This window comes from Leptopilina boulardi, unplaced genomic scaffold, assembly GCF_019393585.1.
Source record: "Leptopilina boulardi isolate dan_hultmark-lab unplaced genomic scaffold, ZJU_Lbou_2.1 LbouV2_80, whole genome shotgun sequence".
Taxonomy (NCBI): Eukaryota; Metazoa; Arthropoda; class Insecta; order Hymenoptera; family Figitidae; genus Leptopilina; species Leptopilina boulardi.
This window is the reverse complement of record NW_026138028.1, coordinates 727119-749387: the sequence shown is the minus strand read 5'-3', so window position 1 is coordinate 749387 and position 22269 is coordinate 727119. Positions and strand designations below refer to the sequence as shown.

Here is a 22269-nt window from a genome sequence, read left to right as displayed (position 1 = left end):
TTTTGCCAACACAAAGCTAAGATTAAGGTCGGAAGTTGTGCTTATAAGAAGGGTAAAACGTATCAATATCAATTCAATATGACATATCAAAAAAAGTGGGAAACCTAAATCAGAGATTGAGCTCTTTTGGAGAAGATGAAGAACTTGACAGCCTTTACCTCAAGGCCACAATTGAAAACAGAATCTTTGAAAGCTGAACTACTAAAAAGGAGCTACTTGCTTCCCTGAAGAGGGACGTCAAAAACATTTCCAACGACATGAAAGACTTTCTTATTGAAAAAAAGAGTAGAGAGCTGTTAATAGGTAGTAAGACTGCAAAGAATAGGCCATAGAAAATGAGATCCTAAAAATGACATGGGACTCATGAGATTTCATGAATAATACAAGGTTTTATTTAACACGTAGATTTCACGTCATCTTTGCTGGTTTTCATCAAATCAAGTATACAATAACAAATAACTCCAATCTAGACTAAGTTACAATTTTGTCAAAAGACAAAGTGCAAAACAAATTACATAATCGACCCCCCTGAAAGCATATAGACGTTAACTTAACGATTTTAAGTCTAGTGGATAGAGAAATAGGTCACTGGGACAAGAAGTGGAAACTATATAATTTCAGGAATATTGTGTTTTATTATTAAATACTTATATTTAATTTGCAAAGAAATATATATATATATATATTTATAATTTTCATAAGTATATTTTTTTATTTGTTTATGTAAATTATATATCACATCTGTACACATATTTTCAAAGAATTCTGCGTGACCAAGTAGTTAGAAGTATTTCTTCAAATGGAAAATATTAACGACTTTCTTCCGTCTTCTTTATCCAGGAATGCATCCATTTCAATATTCCCTACATTAAAAGGAAGAGGATTCTAAAAATGTCACAAAGAGATATTTTTTACTTTAAATAAATAATTGTTGTTTATACAATAAGGAATTAGAAATGTCTTTCTCACCGTGTATAATACGTTCTCATTTTTGCATTCAAAATGTACGTTTCCAGGTACTAAGAACTTTAAGAAAAATAATTTCACTCTACGAGTGTTCCAAGTACCATTTCTCTCGTTCATTTCATCTCTTGAATTCTACACAATAAACTTGTTTACAACGAATTATTTATTATAAAATATAACAACGAATTGATAAGAGTCTGTGATATTGGAAAAATCGATGAATAAAATAATAGTTTAATTTAGCGCAAATGAAATTATTTTCGATTGTCTTACGTCACTTTAATTTGTTGTAAAGTTCAGGTTTATTGTGGTCGCATTGTTACTGAAAAAAATATTTTACTTGAATATGAGAAATTTGATTCCTTTGTGCATATTGTCACAGTTCCAATATAGAAAATCTAGTGAACACGATGGCAAACACTTTGAACGAGTATTCCTTTATTTCCTGGATTTCTATTTCTTTGTCTGTGTGGTCTTGCTAGACACTTGCACGAGCACTGTGACCGGGGGTGGCTAGAGCGGTTGTCGGGGGTGTCGTCGTGGTTGTCGGTCTTGGTATTGGAGAACGCTTCATGGGTACACCCCTTCCTCTTACGACCCCTTTGCCCCAAGGCCATTGTAGAGTGCGAATCAGGGTATTTCGAAAATCCTCCGAAAAGAGACAGTAGATGTAGAAGGTTATCGAGTAATTTATCACCTCCAACAGATTTGCCAGAGACCTGAATACCTGAAAAATAACACACGTTATAATATCTAATTAGATTTTTTAAAGAAACGATTTTATTCGAAAAATTTTAAGGCAAAAGAGAAGAGTGAGAATGTTGAAATAAAATGTGTAAATTATGGGGTTGTTACAGTAAAGGCGTAATAAGAGTGGAGAACAAAGGATCTAATTATACGTAGATTAGAGGCAGCAAACCTTACCTGATAAGGATACAAGCTCAGATTGCCTTCACTGAGAGTCACGTTCAAAATGACCATTGGACTAACACAGACCAGGAAGAGGATACTTGTACTGCTTAACAGAAGAACCAGCCTTCTCTCTTCAGCAAATGTTCTAGAATCCTCTTCATTGCTTATTGTTCTCGAGAGAGTCATCCTTCGACGACGTTCACAAGATTTCCTATAGACAATCATTATTCGTAGGTTGAATCCCGCTAATAAAATTGTTGGAGCCACCTTGAATACCACCTCCAGTACGATCTTGTACACCTGTGAACAAACAAATTATACAAATTAGATCCTAAAGGTGAAATTTAATTTATATTCAACCTATATTACTTCTGTGGATCTTGAATTAAAGTATGAATTTTTATGAGATCTTCTCTTTTGCAAAGCGACCAACTACAGTTTGTAATTTCATCACTTGCTGGTATAGATATATAATATAACATTACACGATTGGTATATAAAGTGGTTGATCCTTAGAATTTCTAAATCCAAAATCTGTACTTGCACACTGTTTGCTCTTAAAAGAGAATTCTAAAAATTCTTTCACTTATACTTACTTGATAAAAGACTGAATTTAAAAATTGAGTGCTATCTCTCTTCTGGTAGATAAAAGGCCCTCCTGCATCTAGAAGACAGGTTGTAATTTCACCCCTAAACACACTGGGTATGTAGACAAGGAATGTAGCTATTGGTATTAGAGCCACCGTCAAATTAGGTGGTCCACACAAAGGTCTAGTGTATTGGCCAGGATGACATACACTGACATATCTCTCCACAGTCAAGGCCAACAGCATCATTACTCCGACGCCTGTTGACATGAAGATTAAATTTGCAATTTGTCTCAATTCACAAAGTCTTATCTAATCAATACACATCGAATATCATGAATATTAATGTTATTTAGGAAAGAATTGTCAAACATTTCAATTGCGTTACAAAGGGAACTAGAGAAATGAAATAAATCCAGAAGAGATTTCTTCAAAAGTTAACGCCTTTATTCGTCTAAAAGGAAGCTGTTAAATGACGTATAGCTATTGCACTTGAACGCGCATGAGAATATTTTTAAGCTTTTATGGTATCACTATTGTGGCATAGATTGAAGACTGATCGTAAAATTCGAGAAAATGTATTATGAAAAAGAAATAAAATTGTATCCGCAAAAATATTGCACTTTGGTTGAAAGTATTCATACATAGTTCATAAATTAAGTATGTCCTTTATTATATATATACTTTCTTCAAAATAATCCAACATATGAAATATTTTTCTGAACGTTTTTTATTGATGAGAATTTTACAACAAATATAAGAAATTGCTCGCTAAACGTACAATATAAACCTAGAGAGATAAAAGCCTTTATTATTTTATTATAAATTAATAAACTGGGTAAATTAGAAATTTAATTAACTGAAGGAAATGAAATTCCATACCCAGACAAGCGTTCCCTAAAAATAGTTCCAAGTGCGCGTGGTAAAAAGCTTGCAGCCAATTACTCCATCGACCTGTCTCCTTGTGAATCAAAACCCTCAGAGCGAAAGGAATGCAAAAACAAATGGCCAGCAAGGCTGCAGCTGAGTAACCTGAGAACAACAAGATATAGATTTATTTTATTAAAATTTTCATCCTTTCAACAAAAATAATTTATTATGTGGTGCATCAACAAATTTTTAATTTAGTGCTCTTATTATTCTGAAATATGATAGTTTACAAAATTTCATTCTTCTTTTTCTCACTAATCTGTAAGGAAGTGGAAGAGATGATTTTTCATTTATACATTCTCATCATAATTTTATTGAAATTTAGGTGAGTTTCAAGTTTTTTGATACTATTCCAATTCAAGTCCATTTATTGTATATGTTTTGTAAATTTTAAATTCTAGTTCAGAACTGACATCCATTGAACAAATTTTGAAACCTCCCTGTAATTTGAGGAAGAAATGTTTTACCAACAGTGAAACTAAGAATTCGGGTCTTTTACAAGTTAACAGAAGCTTTCTTTGGTCGGTAAAGTCTTAAAGCTATCGGTACGGTAGAAAATATTTTCGCCACTGAGCTTACAGTTGATAAAAGATCTAATGATAATTTGCTCTATTTCATATAATTTTAATTATAATAAATGATAATGGTTTTTTTGTGGCTTTGGGGGTCAGTGTTGGAAATAAGTATTAAGAAATGAAGGATTAGTTAATTTTTATTTGATGTCTCAAAGTAATTTTAAAACTTTTATTTTTCATTTAATATCAAAAATTATCATTATTATTTTATAATCTCTAGAGGAGAAATGACGCATGTATTCTATTGGGAGATTTACTCCATCTAATTAGTTGACTAATTAGTGATTTTCGAAAGTTATATATGATCGGATTCATCTCAAATCATGCAAGCAGTTAATGGAATATTAAAAATTAACTTTACAATAAAATATGTTTTTCGGCTTGAAAAATAAAGAAAGACTTATTTTTTTACAACCTATTTTTCTGGTTTTTTACGTATTTGTTAAAATTTGTCGAAAAAAAGTTTTTTTGCAAACCAATTTTCTATTCAGCATAATCTGCACTTTGTCTTAAGTCAGTCACTATTAAACTGTTTTACAATCCGAAATTGTGGCAATATTCCTACAGCTCTTCCAAGAGAAACATCAGTAACCTAATCAGATGACTAATTAAGAGCACAGGATGATCTAGCCAAAGCAGAAGATAGAGAAGAATTTTATCGGACCTGAGCCAACAGTTGGTGTTCCTGATAAATTCAAACAATGGCTACAGCTATATGAAACACCAGAAGTAGTGCTGGGAGACTCTACACGTCTTGTAGACTTGTACTTGTACTCCCTCAAGGGAACTAACATAAACCTAAAGAGTGCAGCAGAATTTCCCAGACATAACAGAGAAAAGACGAAAATCTTAACTGCTTACAATGATCAGGCTACAATAAAATTAACTCACTAAAAATCCATTGCGAGCGCATTGAGGTAATAAGTTTTTATCAAGTTTCCAGTACGAAGATCAGGATGTTGTTTTAAATTGCTATATTGTCGTTTGTTTCCGATTCAATTTCAGTTATAATTCGTTTTCGGTGTAGTTCTAGTTCGATGTTGCATAGGATATTTTTATTATTTATCACAAAATGGCTGAGGAGTCAGAATACTTTCTCAAGAGATAAATAGACAGAAAGCTGAGAAAAATCGAGAGTGACTGATATCAAAGAAGAAATTAAGATGAGGATCACTTGTCATCAATTTTGTAAATTTTTTTATGCATCTTAAAAAAGTTTTTATTATTTTTTTTCTTATATTTAAAATGAAAAACCTATAAAGTAAAAACTCTATACTAAAACTCATCAGTGCTTTTATCTTTTATTTAATTTACGACTCAGTGTAATACATCATTTAAGTGTTAAAATTAAAAGCATTACAGCTTCTTTTAAAACTTTTTAACGGGCTTTCTTTTTATAAATTAGACCTCGATGTAAAAGTTGAATAGCTTAAGGGTCTTTGATGAATTGGTAATTGCATATATTATAAAAAATGAGATAAAAAAAACAATATTCTAATATGTTACAAAATGTAAGTTATACCATACTTGTTCGATTTCGATGAAACTTGAAAAAATTGATATAGTCCGAAAGCGATTTTGTAAAATTATTTGACCATATATAAAAAATGAATTTATTAATTATATCAAAATGTAAGAATACTTTAATAATTATTCGCACAAATGGTCTGACGTTAATATTCTTTTCTACTTCCAAATACAAGTTTCCCACAATTAATTAAATATTAAAGTAAATTGTGTCTTTAATGAACAAAAAAGATTATATGTATCAAGAAAAAGAAATATAAGATATAGAGGTCTCTTAAAGAGTTTGAAAACTTAATATTGAATGTTGTTTTAAGTATATTAATTTCTCACGAATTCGGCATTTATTTTCTGAAATTACATATAGCTTTAATTAAAGGAAAAAAGGATTAAAGTATTACATTTTACTTTTTTTATTTGGTCCACAATTCTTAGAAAGAAATTTTTCTTTAACAGTATTGGATAAATTATAATAAAAAGATAATTGTTTTAATATTGTACAGAAAATTAAAACAACAACTTTAATATTTTTTCTTTTATTTAATTTTTGTCAATTATTATCAATTCTTTTAACATTGTATATTTCGAACTGATAACTATATTACTGTTCTTTCTATTACACATTTTAGGAGCCAACAAAGTACGGTGAAGGTGATAAAATTTAAGGATGATATCATCTGGCTGTCTTTGCTGTATCCTCACTGGATATTACTATAGAATAGTTTACTACCAAGTCTGCAATATTGCGGTTCCGAGTCATAGTCGACTCCCTCATATACCCTTCAACTCCCCGAAGCCCCACTACTCAACTAGTGTCAGGCTCTGGCATCAACCCTTTCGAGTCGTTATGAGCTTTTGCGCCGAGTCGCCTCTATTATTACACGCTTAACATACAAGTTTAAAAAAAAAAATAAAAACCTCATTACCTATATATATACATATATCGATCAACATTTCATTCAATCACTGAAAGTTTGACCTGAATGAACTTTCCTTCGATTAAATTACCAAACACTGAGAGTGACAATGAAATTGTCAACTTTTCTACAATTAAAAAATTAACTATTAAAAATAGCATACAGTCCGAAGGATAGTTTTTTCAGAGCCTGTTCAAGTGAAAATTTTAATTAAATACGATTTTCAGAAAACATTAAACTTTTGCTTTATAACAGTATGAAAGAGAAAATTAAAAAAAAAATTTTTTGTACATGTCGTAGAATTCGAAGACCAATATATCTTACTCTCTAAATCTGAATTAGCGACTATTCGCTTATTCCTAGCGCAGAGTATGCAGCTGGGAATAAGTGAATAATCACTCATTGAAAATTCGCTGATTACTAGCGAATAGTCGCTATTTTAATCAGTCCATAGTATGCAGCTACGAATAAGCGAATAGTCGCTAATTCAAATTTAGAGAGTATACAATCCTTACTTTCTAAATTACAAAAAATACTTCTTCATCCTTAACCTAACTTAAACTTTAATCTATCTAAAATTATCTAAATCCGCCAAGTGCACGTTATTTCCAGTTCCTTTTGCCCATTCTTGGCATCGTCTGAATCTATAAAAATCGCATCTTAAAACCTCTAGGAAAAGCATTAATAAATTTTATGAAAATTTAAGGAGTATTAATTTAGTTTTTCATAAGATTGTCTAAAAACTATAATTAATATTTAATTAAAATGAATTAAGTGTATATTGTATGAAATAATATTTAAATGGGGCGGAGCATCTCTAATATATATATATATAAACCCGTGAAAAAAGAGAAGAAACCTTTACATTATACAACCGTCTTGAAAAGAGTTTTTGTCGATTTGTAATTCTCGTCACGCTCCTCTTACGATTTAACCTCATCCTCTCCCTTACACATATACACACACTATCATCGAAAATTCCCCAAGAGGGGAATCGCATTCTCGTAATAACGCGTCAGACTTTTCATTGAACAAAGTCTGTGTGGAAAACGAGCATTAAACAAGAGATTCACGCTATAAGATCGAGGGAAAACTTCCCTGAGCAATTAAATATTTTCAAATCATTTCTATTTAAAGGAATTCGTTATTTCATTTTCTCTTAATAAAAAAGTATTCAATTTTACTTTAGAGTTAGGGTCCGTCACGAAATCAAAACAAAATATTCAAAAACAGTTTTATTTTTTCTTTCAGGTCAGCACTTTTTACAGTTGACTTAATTTTTTTCAATCACGAGAAATTTTATTAAAATTTTTCAATTCTTTTTTTGAATAATTAGTGAATTATTAAAATATTGATTGTTTGTAATAATTTTTACAGAATAAATGAAATTGTCCGACAAACGCGCAAGATATTTTACGCTATAGCTCAGTATACATTTGATGATTTTTTAATTTTATAAGTGGCAAGAGGAATGATAGCAATATATCGAGTCACTAGTCCACCAGAGTTTAATAATAATAAACTTAAGTGAAATCATTTATTTTAAGAGCATATTAGTTCCTTCGAAATATAAAAAGTGGACCGCCACTATCAACACTAAAAAAATTATTAATGACCCTGCCCAAGATTCAGAGAACCCTCGGTAAATTTTATAACAATAGTGTGACGATCCAAGATATTTAAAAAACGGCTATAATGTATTAAACATTTTATAATTTAAAATTTACAACGAGAATAATTTTATTTCAGAAATGTGACATAATAGTGTTCTTGCATATAGTTTCATAACAAAAAGGGAACGTGTTCACTGGGATTAAGTGGTATAACATATAACTTCGACCGAACAATTTTGGTCTCGTAAGTTTATAATTAATTTGTAACTCACGTGGTCGAAATAATACTTGAGAGTTCGTTAGCAATGTTTGCAAAACTTGGCCAAGTTTTGCGCTTATTATTTTGTAGGTTCGTATTCACCTCAGTTCAACGCGGGAATATGGAATATGAAAAGTACATAAAGAAGGATAAGTAGAAATTGTACATAAGCGTTTTTATTACAAGAAATAAACGAAATAGGGTTGTATATGTTTACGTAGACAAAGTCTCATATGGAGGGTAAAAAAGAGTGCGCTGGATGAAAGGTTCTAAATTTAAAGAAAAAAAAATTTCCTCACATTATGAAACAGAATTAAGCTTTAATAATTAGGAACAAGAAAGTATATGTTTTAATATCATTAAAAAAGAAAGAAGGGAGATCTTGTTCAATATACGGTTTGCGAAACAAAAAATATACTATATCAAAATCTGAACTTTATATGAGTGTAATAGTCATTTAAAAATCAACGAATTTCGTTGATTAAAGGTTGGTACCTTTAATAAGAGTGAGAACGAAGGCACTATTTGGTTAACAAATCGACGAGACATGGATAAAAAGGAAAAGAAAGAGAATAGCAGAAAGCAGGATCTACGAGGTAATCACTCAGCCAGCCCTTAAGTTCGGACGCGAACATTCGTTGTGATCGACATTTTCGATTTAAAGAGTCTAGAAATTAAGCTTGTTTGCGCTTTTTTCACAAAAACCAAAATAAAAAGAATTTGCGAGAAAATTTTTTTACGAAATTTATAACATTATCGACCTTTAGATTAAAATGTGATTATTGAGGTTAATAAAATTCTTTCTGAATCATATTAAACGAACAGTTTAACTTTGATTAGCCATATTCGAAGTGACAATAAACTTGATATAATTGTTTTATCAAGTCGACAACTTTTTTGTTACTTTCAAAAAATTTCTTTAATTTATTTAAAAGAAAGTGTTGGACTAATCAAAAAACATTTTTTTTGCTGAGCATAGATGCATTAATTATCCATTTAATTAATTTACCCGTGCGCAAGTCTTTAAATTGAATTTAAAAGTTAAATATGCTATCAAATAATAAAATGGTATACATAAGAAAGGAAGCAAAGAAAGTTTAAAAGAAAAGTTAAAATTTGTACTGTGAAGGTAAGAGGTCATTTATAGAAAAGTAGAAAAGTAGAAAAGTTTAATAAGGAAATTAAACTATTTTTTTGAAAGAATGAGCGATAGAAGAATAGATCGAAATTTTTTGGATTATCATCTGTTGAACTAAAATTTTGGTTTGTTGTATAACAGAATCTATAGATTTTAAAGGTATTGCATAGGTACATTTAGAGAAAGCACAATGTATGGTTAATGTATATCGATTTTCTGAAAAGGGCCAACTATGTCGATTTGAATTTTTTCAAAGAATTATTCTCATCAACTGTTTTTTAGAAACTTGTAATTTTTTTTCTTTCACAATTTTTGCAAGATTTAATAATAATTTTTTAACACAATGTTCATAAGCATGAACCACCTGAAAATGAATCAGAACTAGAAACTATTTGAAGGAATCAATTTATATCATAATTATTTCTTTATAAATAACTTTTAATTTTCATTTTATTTTTGTATTTTTTTTAATTAATTTTTTCAAGTCTTTTTCATTTTTTTAAATGGATTTTCACAATTTTTTATGCACAAATCCCTATACAAGTAGTTTATGATGTTGACATTCGCATATAAATTTCTAGACCCTCGACATTTCCTTCTGTGGTTTAATATTCAAATTAGACTTTCTAAATTTACATTGATGTAGAAATTTTAATATTTCAATTTACACTTTCTTTACAAAGTTATGAAATATAGTTTATTAATAAAGAATTTTTTTTTAATTTTCATTTTCAATTGCAACAATTGGAAAAAGTAATAAACGATAAAATAAATAAAATAATAACAATCTGTTACTTATAGAAAAAATGTGGATATTTTTAAAGAAAATTAGGATTTAGGTAATTTAGCCAGGAGCCTTTCATTTCCCCTCTCTTAATCCATTGCTTATTGTTCCAAGTAGTAATTGCTTCACTGGTAATTCTATTAATATAATGTTTAGGGCTACTAAAGCCATCCGAGTTTTCAAACAAACAGGCCATGTTGTCGACTTATTCATTTATTTCAACTGCTGGTAATATACGTTGTCGTAATCTGACTAAACAAAGCGTTTCTTTGTCATTAAGCGACAAGTCTCTGACAAGAGTTTTAAGCTTAGAAGCTCTATTGATTAAAATAATAATGGCACACATACTAACAAAGTTATCATAACCAAACAAAGTACGAAAGCCTATCAAAATAATATAAAGTAGATAAAGATAGACAAGATAATAAAAGTGCAAAAAGAAATATTTTTTAAATTGAATAAATTAAAAATTAAACTTAATTTTTTTGAATAAAATTTATGAGAAATATAACATAGCGTAAATATTTCTCTTACAATCGACGAAAATGTGAAATCGAATTATTGAGTAATTTCCTCCTAATGCATAAGGCCGACTGAGAACCGGAAGCGAGGGGACACATTCAAAGTTGGACAAAACCTACAACTTTGTACGAACATGCGGAAATAGAGTTCCCAATCCAACAAAAAGTCCTCAGTCTCATAAACATGAGGAAAAATCCCAGTTAGCACAATTAATTATATTATAAGGAATACGATAGTCATATGAATAAATAATGAAATTTATTGTTGTTTGACAATAACAGTTTGGATTCGAGTCAAATGACTTATAATTCAGAAGGTTGAGTTGAGTAAATCTGGATGTCAGGAAGAGCACGCTTACTTAGTCGGGTGGTGGGTTTAAGTTTAAAAAAGGTAAACAGAGACTGTTAAGACGGGTAGCTTAAAACAAATAACCTTTCGCTTTGGGCTTGGATAACAAAGTTATCGCTTCACAGCTAACTCATTTACTCTTCGTTATCATTTGCTATGTTGGAGTAGTGGCTAGAGTAGTGGCTTAGATAGAGCAAACAGAATGAGATGAGAATTTTGACGAGATCCTCAGATGAGAGTCTCTCTTCGGAAACACTTCCTTTTGAATTTCATTTTTGTTGGCGATAGAAGAAATTTCCAAGTAAATTGAATTATTAATTATATCTATGACATTTTATAGAAAAAGTATTCGAAAAATGGATTGTTTCAATACATTTTAATGCAACTGTTCTTATCGGATCGTCAACGAATCACTGGATGCTGTAGTGTCCCGCTACATCCAATTAGATGGAATTTCAAATATCCCTTACCCCAGGGATCTTCTCTCTCTTTGCTGAAAGCTCTTATGAAGAAATTGAACCTCCTTGGACTTCCACCAACACAAGTTGCTGTGACCCTTTTTTCATTTATGCAAATATATACACACTTGGATATGAAATAAGCAATTTTTATTTAATAACTTATCGCAATATCTATGAAAAACATTATATTGTATATTATCATTTAAATATGATACCAATGTATCATATTGTAATTTAGTGCAGATATTCACTTTGCCGACATATAATTGAATGTACAATCGTTCAATTTATATACGGTAATAATATCTGTCATAAAAGTGTAAATCTAACACCTTGAAGAAGAAAATTACTTTGAGTCATAAAAAATTGAATTTCATGAAAAAAACATGGGTCTCTTTGAGTGCATAGAAGAAATGGTAAATAAATAAATCGATACTATCCAATGCCTTCTAATTAACTGGAAGTGTGCTACTCTTGGTAAAACTTTAAGTGTGGTTCTAATACAATCCTTAAAAAAAAGAACCGAAAGTTTTAACGGTATAATGTGACATACATTTAACGATGCAATAGATAAAAGTATCAGACATCGTGAAAATATGTCACCAAGAAAATCGTAAAGGCAATCAAGTTTCCTGATATAGAGTATATTACGTAAACATGGAATTCTCAATCCTTTTCCCGACCCGACGATATCTGTTATCTATATATCTAACATCCTCGTTAATTTTCTTCCTCTCTTTTTTTCAACTCAACCCCTTTTTTAATTTCACTCGAGGGAACGCGATACTTGTAACCATCATCATCTTAATGTGTATTGCTCTCTATTGTATCATAAGAAAAATATCAACAATGAATCTTCTCAAAATAAGGGGAGAACTAAATTCTGATCTGGCACATGTAACATAACAGATGCCCTAAGAGGCTAATAGAAGTGAACTAAGGAGACGTAAAATAAAAACAAAGAATCATTTCTTTTTTTATAAATATTAGATAATAAATAAAAATGGAAAGTAAAAATTGGAATTTTACTCACTTTAAGTATGCCACTAAATGTAAATTTTGATTCAGTTCAGAAAAAAATTAAAATGTTACTGGGACATTGAGAAATTGTGACTATCAATCTCGTTTTTATATTTATATTTTATTAATAATATTTTTCATCTAAACAAAACATTTACATGCATCAGAATTAAAACAGATGGAAATGAATGAAATTTGTTTCTTGGAAATTATATTTATTCGCCTAAGATTTGTTATAAAAAAATAGGAAAAAGTCGAGTATAATAATATACTCACCTCTCATGTAAATGTAGGCAGTTCCTCTCATGTTACGTCTGGTGAGTACAATGAGATTCAAAATATTTCCAATAATTCCCAAACAGCATATGGTTGGAAGAATAATTCCATAACTAATTCTTCTCAAGACTGCCGTTCGTGGATCCTCAAGTAGTTCAAAATCGTCCGGAATTTGACAAATACGAATTTCGGGTTCACTTATATTTGAGATGTTGATCATTTTGATTAGTTTACACTCCTATCGCCACACCATGATCGGTCCATCATAATATTATTCCTCAACCTCCTGACATTTTACAAGACTTTTCGCTCAGTACACACATCGATCCATTTTTCGCCCGTTTCCTATATCGAGAGCCAATCAGAAAACTCACAATCTTGTTTCACTTTTTTATACAATTTTTGCTCTTTATTTGTGCGATTTTTTATTAATTATTCAATAATAATTTTCTAACAGAAAAGTAAATTTAAGTAAAATTGAAATCGCTATTTTTTAGTTAAAACCTTTTTTGCATGATAATAATGCGATTGCGTATGACTGAAATATGGAGTATTCTCTTTTGTTGAAAGAAACGTTCGAAAGCAATTATGTTGCACCTCATGTGAGTAAAAAGTTCCATTTTGTGAGTTTCTCACGATTTCGATGTGCAGCAGTGGTATTTGAAATCGACTCACGTTCGACGTACTAGGCATTTGTCGAGGGCAGTCAAGTTATAATAAACATTCAGCTGTAAATTCCATTTCGTCTGATCACGAGCAATGTGCATGCCTTCTCGATGTCATATTCTCCCCGAAGAGGGTCCAAAGATATTGATACCTCATTATAACGCATGTATCCTATTTCCAGTGAAATCTGTTTCATTCTGAAAAAAATGTCATTATTTAAGACGATTTTTTAATTTCATTTTTTTGTGCAAACTATTTTCACAAGATATACTATTTTCATTATATGTATCCCTAAAACTACTGTAGGATTTTTATTCGTCATACATCTTAAAAGAAATTCATTTACCTATACTCTCACAAAATGTAATTTATATTTCCTAAGCATCAGAAGTGTCTAAACTTTCATCAAGATAATGCTCTAGTCACAGAATTTACATTTCTTCTATTGCCCGTCCGAAAAAGCGAACCAATTTAATGTAAAATCATTCCATTGAAACGTAGAATCGTTTAACAAGAATTTACACTGGAAATTCTACAAAAGTTTCCATAAGAATATATAGTATAAATTGGCAACAACGTACAAATCTAACAAGATGCAGAATAATCCAAGAAAATTAACTTTTATATTCTTCGCATCCAAAACCAATTAAAGTCTGATGACACTCATTGGAGTCTTAAAAATTGAAAATGCTCCAAGAATAGAAATGTTGATATGTTTCTAAAAAAACGTGGTCACATACTGGCATCATTTTTTGCCTAGAGATAAAGCCGAGACTAGAATAGAGATGAACAGATTCTTACATAGATCTGACGTTGACATTCAAGGCAACACCGGCTTCTGAAATGTCCGCGACTTTCCAACTTCCGCTGTGATGCCTGTCGGTAGGAAAATGGTTCAATTCACCGCGACTCAGAGGAATAAAAAACTTGATTTCGCCGGAAGGAAGACACAATCGAGCAAAATTTTCCAGGTAATGCAACCCTAATCCTTGATATTTTCATTTTCTAAATGAGGTTTTTTTCAAAAATCAATTTCTTTCTTCAAATCTAAATGCAATAATGCAATAATGCAACGTTTGCAAACAAGTATCCCCAACTTTTTCTGCCTTTTTTGCCTTTTTTGCCTCTACAGCTGTTGTCTGCACAATTTAAAAATTTCTAAATAAGGACTCTCTGGAGATTCCATGGGGATTACGTTAAAATTGTATAGCATAACATCAACGTAAATAAATGGTTGCCTTTAGTTCCTTGTTGCTTAATATACTATTTTTCTTACTTACAACAAACTTTTGTACTAATTAATTGTGATTAAGTGTCAGCTGAGATACAGTAATACAATTTGTCGGTTTCGTTTTCCATTATACCTTCATCGAGGAACTTTATCCTTGAGTAATCGTTGTTTTACTTCATCGAACGATAAAAAGAAGAAAAACTGCCGGAACAAAAAAGATGAAACGAAAAAATATATACTTTTGGAAAAGAACTGGTTCCTGCTGATAAAGTATCACGATTTCGAGTTGCCTTTAACCCTCGGAACAGGATGATGGCTGTTTTACGTGACGAGGGGACAATCCCAGTAGGCTTGTACCAGAATTGCTTCAAATATAGGATTTGCAAAATTATATCACTGAATATATATACAGAGATGAAGCTATTATTTCTCAGCAAGAAGACAGATAAAATTTCGATAAGAAAAATCTAGGAAGATTACTTCACTATACGACGACTATAATAAGAAAGAAATCCTCCTCGAATTGAAATCTCGGAAAATCTGTCTTATACGTGTCATTTTTCTGAGAAAAACACTTTGTTTTTACGTAGAAAAAAAATTCTTAATCATTTCTTCAACTTGACAATTATGTTTAGAGATTCGTGTTGCGTATTAAAAATAATCTGTAAAAATCACTTTGTCCCAGAAATAAAAGTTCCTTGTACTTTGTGATAAACAGTAAAAAGACTAGATTAGATTTATTTTAATTACCTCGGTATATCAACTAAAAATAGTTGATTTGAAAATATGCATATAGTCAAAATCAGGTGATTTTCATTTTATTTGATTTTTTTCGATTTCTATAGACGTGATATATTTTTCTTTGAAAATTATTTAACATCCCCCAAGTTTTAAAATTGTCAGTAATCTTTTTTTCAAAGCTTGCATTATTTACATGAGATGAAGGTAATCGTTCTCGTGACATTATTTCGTGACCCATAAGGTAATAAAGTCAAGCGAGTGCTCGTTAACGCGTTTTTATCGTTAAAACGTGCTCCGTGGGACTTATAATACGACGTCAATTTAATCAGTGTCATGTCGAGCTGTAGCAAGCCGCCAACTGTTATTAACGTACCATGCTCTCGACCCGTACAGTATGCGGGTGTGACATGTCGAGACATGTCGAAAAAATACCGGAAAAGAGAGAGAGAACATCTGCCTTTCAATTCAAATTCAAACCATGAATATTAAGCTTTTGAGCACATTTCCTCTTTTTCCGAACGTACATTCAAAGATTTTCTATCATTATCCGAAATTCAACATCAACTCCAAGAATTTTGCAAAATAATTATTCCAATTTCAATTCTCTTTGCCGTACAAATTATATAAGCGACAATTTGGGCAAAATTGAGAAAATAATGAAAGCAATTTATGAGACTTGTTGCATTTATAGTAAATTTTTGCGTAACTTTCAAATTTCCATATTTGCAACGTACTTTCAAAAATATCTGGCAAACTCCATATAAATGAAAATTTATACACGCGCCTGGAAATTGCAACCATAGTTTGTATTAATTATTTCCAATGGAACATTTATCACACTATTTTCGCTTTTATTTTCGCGTGTTTACCCAGAGAGTTAGTTTTTTGCATTTTTCCTGAATTTTCCAAGTAATAAATACTTTTTACCAGTAAATATGATTATCGAATATGGAGAATTTTTAAATTGATGATACTTTTATTTTCACTAATAATGTGACACTTTAGTTTTTTTCGATTGATAAATTTTAAAACTTTATTTATTACATATTCTATAATATTTTGCTGCAAAGTAGACGCTTATTCAGATTAAAATTAATTTAGAAAGATCGCCTTTGTCTGACTTAAGCTCGAGTTTCACTACTTAATCTTCTTGAGATATGCTATAATTATTTATTTGTCCTTCTTTCTCTCAACAATATATTAATTAATTTAAACTATAAAGAAAAGAATGTTAATTAAAGAATTTCATAAAAATGTATTTTAACAATTTCATTATTATTTTTATAAACATCCACACTGACAAAGTTTATTTAAAGTACATTCACTGCATCAATTGACATGTAATTTCCAGTCATGATTAATTTTATTCTACTCAAAAAAAAAAAAACAAAACAAAACTTTCCAAAGGTAAGTTTATAATTTAAAAACTTTTAAATAAGTTTCAAGTAAATTTAAGTTTTCAAGATTTTTTTCTGAAAAAATACATACCTAACATTGAGGAGAATTTCTCGATTTCTTCACAATAAAAAAAGCAAGTTTGTTTTCTTTTTTAGTTTTAATTAAGAGAGAAAAAAACACTGAGCAATTTTTTATTTTGCGGATAACCAATGAAAATTTCACGTCTATCGATAAACCGATGCGCGTCGCGTCGCGTCTGATACTGAAGAACCTACATAGCTGGATTCTGGGGAAAAAATGACACTTCCCTGTGTGGCGATGGTCTTAGACGCGCGCATGCACCCAGTGAAGCGTATAACGCTAATTAGACGACGTAATGAGGAAAGCCTTTACACGATCGTCGGGACACTAGAGTAGATGTAATTTACGTTTCAATGTAAAATGACTTTCAGAAAGTGATCTGACAGTTACCATGAAAGTGACTAAAATTTAATACCTCTCGTGCGCAAACGAGGTTTGCGGAGTTATAATTCCATTGCAACCGCAATAGGCAAAAGAAGAAGAATAATGAGAATTAAAGCTTCTTGAATGTCACTTTATATTCTCCCAAGAATATAAATCTCCCATTAGAAGAAGAGGAATAATTAATTATATTTTTAAAAAAAATTATACATATGCTAAATTTTTTTGCTAGTTTTTAAAGCGCAAACTTATAAAATTTTAATTCCTAAAATAATCATTACAAAATATGTAGGTAGGAACATATTCATATACAGTAGTGCAACCAAAGCTTAAATCAGACTCGTTACTAGAAGGTAAAAAGAATCGCTCTTAAGTCTAAAAAAATAAAGACTCGTTAAAATCATAAATATATATGTAAAAAGAAGCTTTTCCTAAATAATGATGATAATGTAAAAAAATGTTTAAATTCTTATTGAACATGAATTTTATCAGCGACTTATCACAAGCACTTTACGCGCAGCGTGAAATTAATCTTTACCTGCAGGGGAAATTGAAATTTATGGCTTGTAGCCTGAAGAGACTATAGTATAACCGCGTTATACTTTGCATTTTTCTACTTGCAACGGAAACGATAGATAATTTTACCCATTACCACGCAAACCTTTTCAAGACTTTATGACATTAACATTTTTCTCTCATAAAAATATTACTATTAATAAAAAAAATTATTTATCCCCAATTGGAAATATTGGAGATTTCGATTGAACTTTGGTTAAGAATAAACTTTTTAATTTGTTAAAGATTATGGTAAAAGCACCTTTCAGATTAAAATAGGTTTTGACAAAGGTTATCACTGTTGCAGTAACAGTTAAAGAAAGAACTTAACGCTGATTACGTAGATTCTAAGACGGAGTAGATTTTATTGCTCGTTAAGCCCGATCGTGTTAACCCGAGAGAGAAAAGATTCTAAAACGATGGAATCGTGACCACGACAATCAAATCATAACACGCATTTGTCAAAATTTACAACTTTATTTCTACTTGAATTTTAATTATTTAAAAAAATTAGTTGGCTTCTGGCTGTCTGACAATGAGTGTAAGTAGTAAAGTGCAATTATAAAAACAATAGAATAAGCAAGGATAAAGAAAAGTCCGTTCAAGAATGAGTTTTTGAAATTACGAATTGCAAATGAGGGAAGAAAATTGAACTCCCGAGACAGACCTTTCAAGAGTCGGTCGTGGAAGATGACCTTTTTCAGAACGAGATGATCGTTACGTATATCTCCAAGATTTCAGACCACCAATTAAATTCCGTCCCCTGAACTGGAAGGGAGTAAAAGGAAGATGCAAATTTTAATAGCAGTCCTTTGCTGTGTGGTATATGATCTCGCTATGCTCGACTTGAAATTATGCTCCTGAAGCCTTATCTAAACGCAAAAGGGTATAGTACAGTTCACTGGCCAACGACCTATCGACATTCTTGAGAGTACCTTTGCCATCTCTTTATATATGTATACCTAAATTATATTTACAATTAATATTCAAGATGTAGTTTTAAAAACCTGTTTTACCGTCAGTCGGTAAGGTCGGTATATTTTGCAACGGAGCATTGCAAAGAAAAATATTTATTTATTGTAATATTGATTTAAATTTAAAAATTTTCATTATAACAGTTCGCTATTTGGTGGAAGAAAAAAACAAGACATGAAAAAGTTAGAAACTTTTTATAAATGACTTGTATTTTCAACTATTTCTAGAATCCATAAAAATTCTATGTACTTAAAAAATAATTTTTTCAAAATGAAGACTTTGTGAAAAAATTTAAAAAATTTTTTAAATACTTTAAATAATAATTGTATGTTGATAAACATCTTGATCATAAGTATTCAATTAAAAAAAATACAAATATTTCAAGTGCAAATTTCAACAAGTGTAATATTTATAATAATAATAATAATAATACAATAATAATAGTAATAATAATCCTAATAATAATATAAATAGCACACAGCGCAGAAATATACAAAAAAATATCTAACTTACATTTTAAACAGCAAAAAGTTTATATACAAAATTAATGAACAATGTATTTTGAAATCTTATGTCGGGTTTCAGTTTTTATATGGAAGATATTCAAGATTTCACTTTCAGTTCAATAATAGTAAATTTTATAAATTAACTGACAATAATCTAACTTACATTACTATATATATATATAAATATAACTTGAAATGCTCGGCATTAAGATCATTAGAAAAATTTGACGTTTTGAATCTGTTTTAAAAAAAAGAAGAAGAAAGTAGTTAACAATTTGAATATGCTAGAAAACACGATCTTGATAACCACTTTCAGCAACACTTGTACTAGGTTTCGATGGTCCACCAGTTACAGGATGATGTGGATGTCTCAAATGTCCCTGTCTTCTTGGTGGTGCTAAATATTCAAACATACTTTGCGTATGTTGAGCCAACATTTTACTTAAATCACAAGGCATTGGATCGGTCCAGAAAAAATCATGATTTAAGGCAGTATCCGAATCATATCTTTTGCTAGGATCTAATATTAATAGTTTGTCAAGTAAATCACAAGCAAAAGCATCTTTTACATATGGCTTCAGTCTTTCTTTCACCTGAAAAATATTTACTATTATAGAAAAATACGAATTTAAAAAATTTCACAAACTATTTAATAAAATGTAACCAAATATCAATAACATGTAAAATAATTTTTAAAAAATGTATTACTTTTCTTTTTTGTCCTTTGATCAATTCCATTTTATTGAATAATTCTAAAGCTTCAACACCAGGCCAAACATCGGGAACGATCGAGCCACATAATTGTGATATTAAAGTTAGTTGTTGTTGTTCCGTGTTACCCTGCATTATTGGTGATCTACAAAGAAAAGAAAATTTATTTCTTTTATTTATTTATTACATTTGATAAATTTATTAATTTAAAATTCAATCTTTATTTTCAAAAAAGGAGAGAAAAAATAATTTTCAATTGAGGGGCTGATAGCAATAGTGGATTTAAAATATTTTGATTAATTTATCTATTTGGAAGAGATGCTGATGACTTTTCATTTACAGTTATTATTTAACCCACTTTTGCTATCAGCCCCTCAACTATCATACCTCGTCCACATTTCAGCCATTATACAACCAGCACCCCATAAATCTACAGGTGGTCCATAATTCCGATCACCTAATAATAATTCTGGTGGTCTATACCACAAGGTAACAACTCGATTTGTATAACGATTCGCTTGACCATTTTTATTTGCACTAAATGCACGCGCAAGTCCAAAATCAGCAAGTTTCAAAACACCATTTTTTGTTATTAAAACATTAGCAGCCTTCATGTCTCGATGCAAAATCTAAAAATAATAATTTTCGGTAAAAAAATTATATGATATGTATAATATGTGGCCGTTCGCATAAAAAGGGAAAATAAAAGTTCTTATAATTAAATTTTGGTTAAATAAAAACTATTAAAAGCACATTCTATTAAATTAAAATTTGGTCAAATGATATAATAATACAATATAAATACGCGTGTAATATAAAGTGGAGAAATTGAGTAAATATAAATTTCAATGATTTAAATAAAAATTTTTTTTCAATAAATTGTCGAAACCCTGAAACTAAATAAAAAAAGAAGTTAAATAAAAAATAAATTACATACATACTTTATTACTATGAATATAATATAGTCCATTTAAAAGTTGTTGCATAACTTTTTTAATCTCTCCTAAACTAAATTTGACGTTGACATTCGAAAGTAAACCAGCGAGATCATGCTCGCAAAAATCGAAAACCAAATAAAAAGTTGAGCGATAGCGATTAAATTGAGTCGCTGAAAAAATTTAAGAATTAATAAAATATTTTTGATATAAACTTTGTTAAAATATTAAACAAGATTTTGTTATTTTAAACTCAAAATTTACCTTTTGTTCTGCAGATTTCTATTAAATTGACTACATTTTCGTGCTTGAGTAGTTGAAGTATTCTGATTTCTCTCAATGCTGTTATAGGAAACTGTAAAAAAGAGAAATAAAAATTGCTATTACAATTAAATACGAATTTTTACTTTTAAAATTCATTCAGTGTAGTAAATTTACAAAATCTTGTTAGAAAAATCCAAACATAACCTCCATAAGTGTAAAGTTAAAGTATTAAAATAATTGAACGAAATTGTTTCTACAAATACTAAATTTTACTATCTATACAAATTTTATATTCTTCAATAGACAATTTAAAATAATTTTTTTAAAAATCTGTAAAATTCTTCATCATAAAAATTGAAAAACAATCAAATATTGAAATTTTGTATACTTACACCTTCTTTTTCATTTTCCATCAATACTTTTTTCATAGCCACATACTTCTTATTCGTTTTCTTGTCCTTTGCTTTGAATACCTCACTGTTATAAAGGAAATTAAAAAAACAAATGACAAAAGTATTTTGTAATTCAAGTTCAAGAAAAATAACTTTTCTTTTATTTAAGCATTTATTACATTAGTTTTAAAAATTTACATCCAATATTATTTTACAACGTTTTGTCTCCAAATATATAAAAAAATTAAGGAATTAAACAAAATGTGTTTTGTTACAAAGGGAACATAACCTAAAAACTTCTGTCTATTTATATACTTTTATAATATACTTGATATTGATTGATTATACGAATATAAACTTACCCAAATGTACCTTGGCCAATTTTGGCAACTTTTTCATATTTACTGGACTCTTCACAAAATGGAAAACTAAATTCTTCGACATATTTTTCTCTTTCTTTTTGATTCATAGTGTTTCCTTTCAAGAAGATTAAGGGAATCGAAGGGAACGGTGTGGAAATGGCTAAAGGTCCGGTTAGCCGGAACTATAGCATAGGCAGTTAAAGAACCGGCTACTGTGAAGTCTGAAGTGTGACAGTTGC

General features: G+C 29.9%; 2 protein-coding genes across 3 annotated transcripts; both read right to left on the bottom strand.

Annotated features, from left to right (window-relative positions):
- Window positions 1–615: 615 nt before the first annotated feature.
- On the bottom strand, window positions 616–17273 carry LOC127290704 (probable G-protein coupled receptor B0563.6). Of its 2 annotated transcripts, XR_007844410.1 has the most exons (7): window positions 16959–17273; window positions 12833–13695; window positions 3348–3497; window positions 2475–2725; window positions 1891–2178; window positions 970–1693; window positions 616–885 (listed from the first exon to the last, which is right to left on the bottom strand). XR_007844410.1 is itself a non-coding variant. In XM_051319459.1 (6 exons), the coding sequence occupies exons 2-6, from the start codon at window positions 13050–13052 to the stop codon at window positions 1445–1447; spliced, it is 1158 nt and encodes a 385-aa protein (XP_051175416.1). In that variant the 5' UTR covers window positions 13053–13695; window positions 16959–17273; the 3' UTR covers window positions 616–1444. The 2 variants fall into 2 exon arrangements, 1 of the variants encoding a protein (XP_051175416.1); XM_051319459.1 differs by having other exon boundaries at window positions 616–1693.
- A 1965-nt stretch (window positions 17274–19238) lies between these two features.
- On the bottom strand, window positions 19239–22198 carry LOC127290779 (cyclin-dependent kinase 9-like). Its single transcript, XM_051319572.1, has 7 exons — window positions 22031–22198; window positions 21669–21753; window positions 21277–21367; window positions 21019–21185; window positions 20465–20706; window positions 20075–20222; window positions 19239–19959 (listed from the first exon to the last, which is right to left on the bottom strand). Exons 1-7 carry the CDS (start codon window positions 22135–22137, stop codon window positions 19651–19653), a joined length of 1149 nt encoding a protein of 382 aa, XP_051175529.1. The 5' UTR covers window positions 22138–22198; the 3' UTR covers window positions 19239–19650.
- Window positions 22199–22269: the final 71 nt, after the last annotated feature.

What these genes read in the sequence shown, in the direction of transcription:
- LOC127290704 (XM_051319459.1), bottom strand. Translation starts at nt 13,052, where the DNA reads ATGATCAACATCTCAAATATAAGTGAACCCGAAATTCGTATTTGTCAA. An exon ending in TTTAGGGAACGCTTGTCTGG is followed by an intron (nt 2,726 to 3,347) that starts GTATGGAATTTC and finishes TCATGTCAACAG; the next exon opens with GCGTCGGAGTAATGATGCTG. An exon ending in TAAATTCAGTCTTTTATCAA is followed by an intron (nt 2,179 to 2,474) that starts GTAAGTATAAGT and finishes GTTTGTTCACAG; the next exon opens with GTGTACAAGATCGTACTGGA.
- LOC127290779 (XM_051319572.1), bottom strand. Translation starts at nt 22,137, where the DNA reads ATGAATCAAAAAGAAAGAGAAAAATATGTCGAAGAATTTAGTTTTCCA. An exon ending in ATTATATTCATAGTAATAAA is followed by an intron (nt 20,707 to 21,018) that starts GTATGTATGTAA and finishes TATTATTTTTAG; the next exon opens with ATTTTGCATCGAGACATGAA. An exon ending in TCAAAGGACAAAAAAGAAAA is followed by an intron (nt 19,960 to 20,074) that starts GTAATACATTTT and finishes AATATTTTTCAG; the next exon opens with GTGAAAGAAAGACTGAAGCC.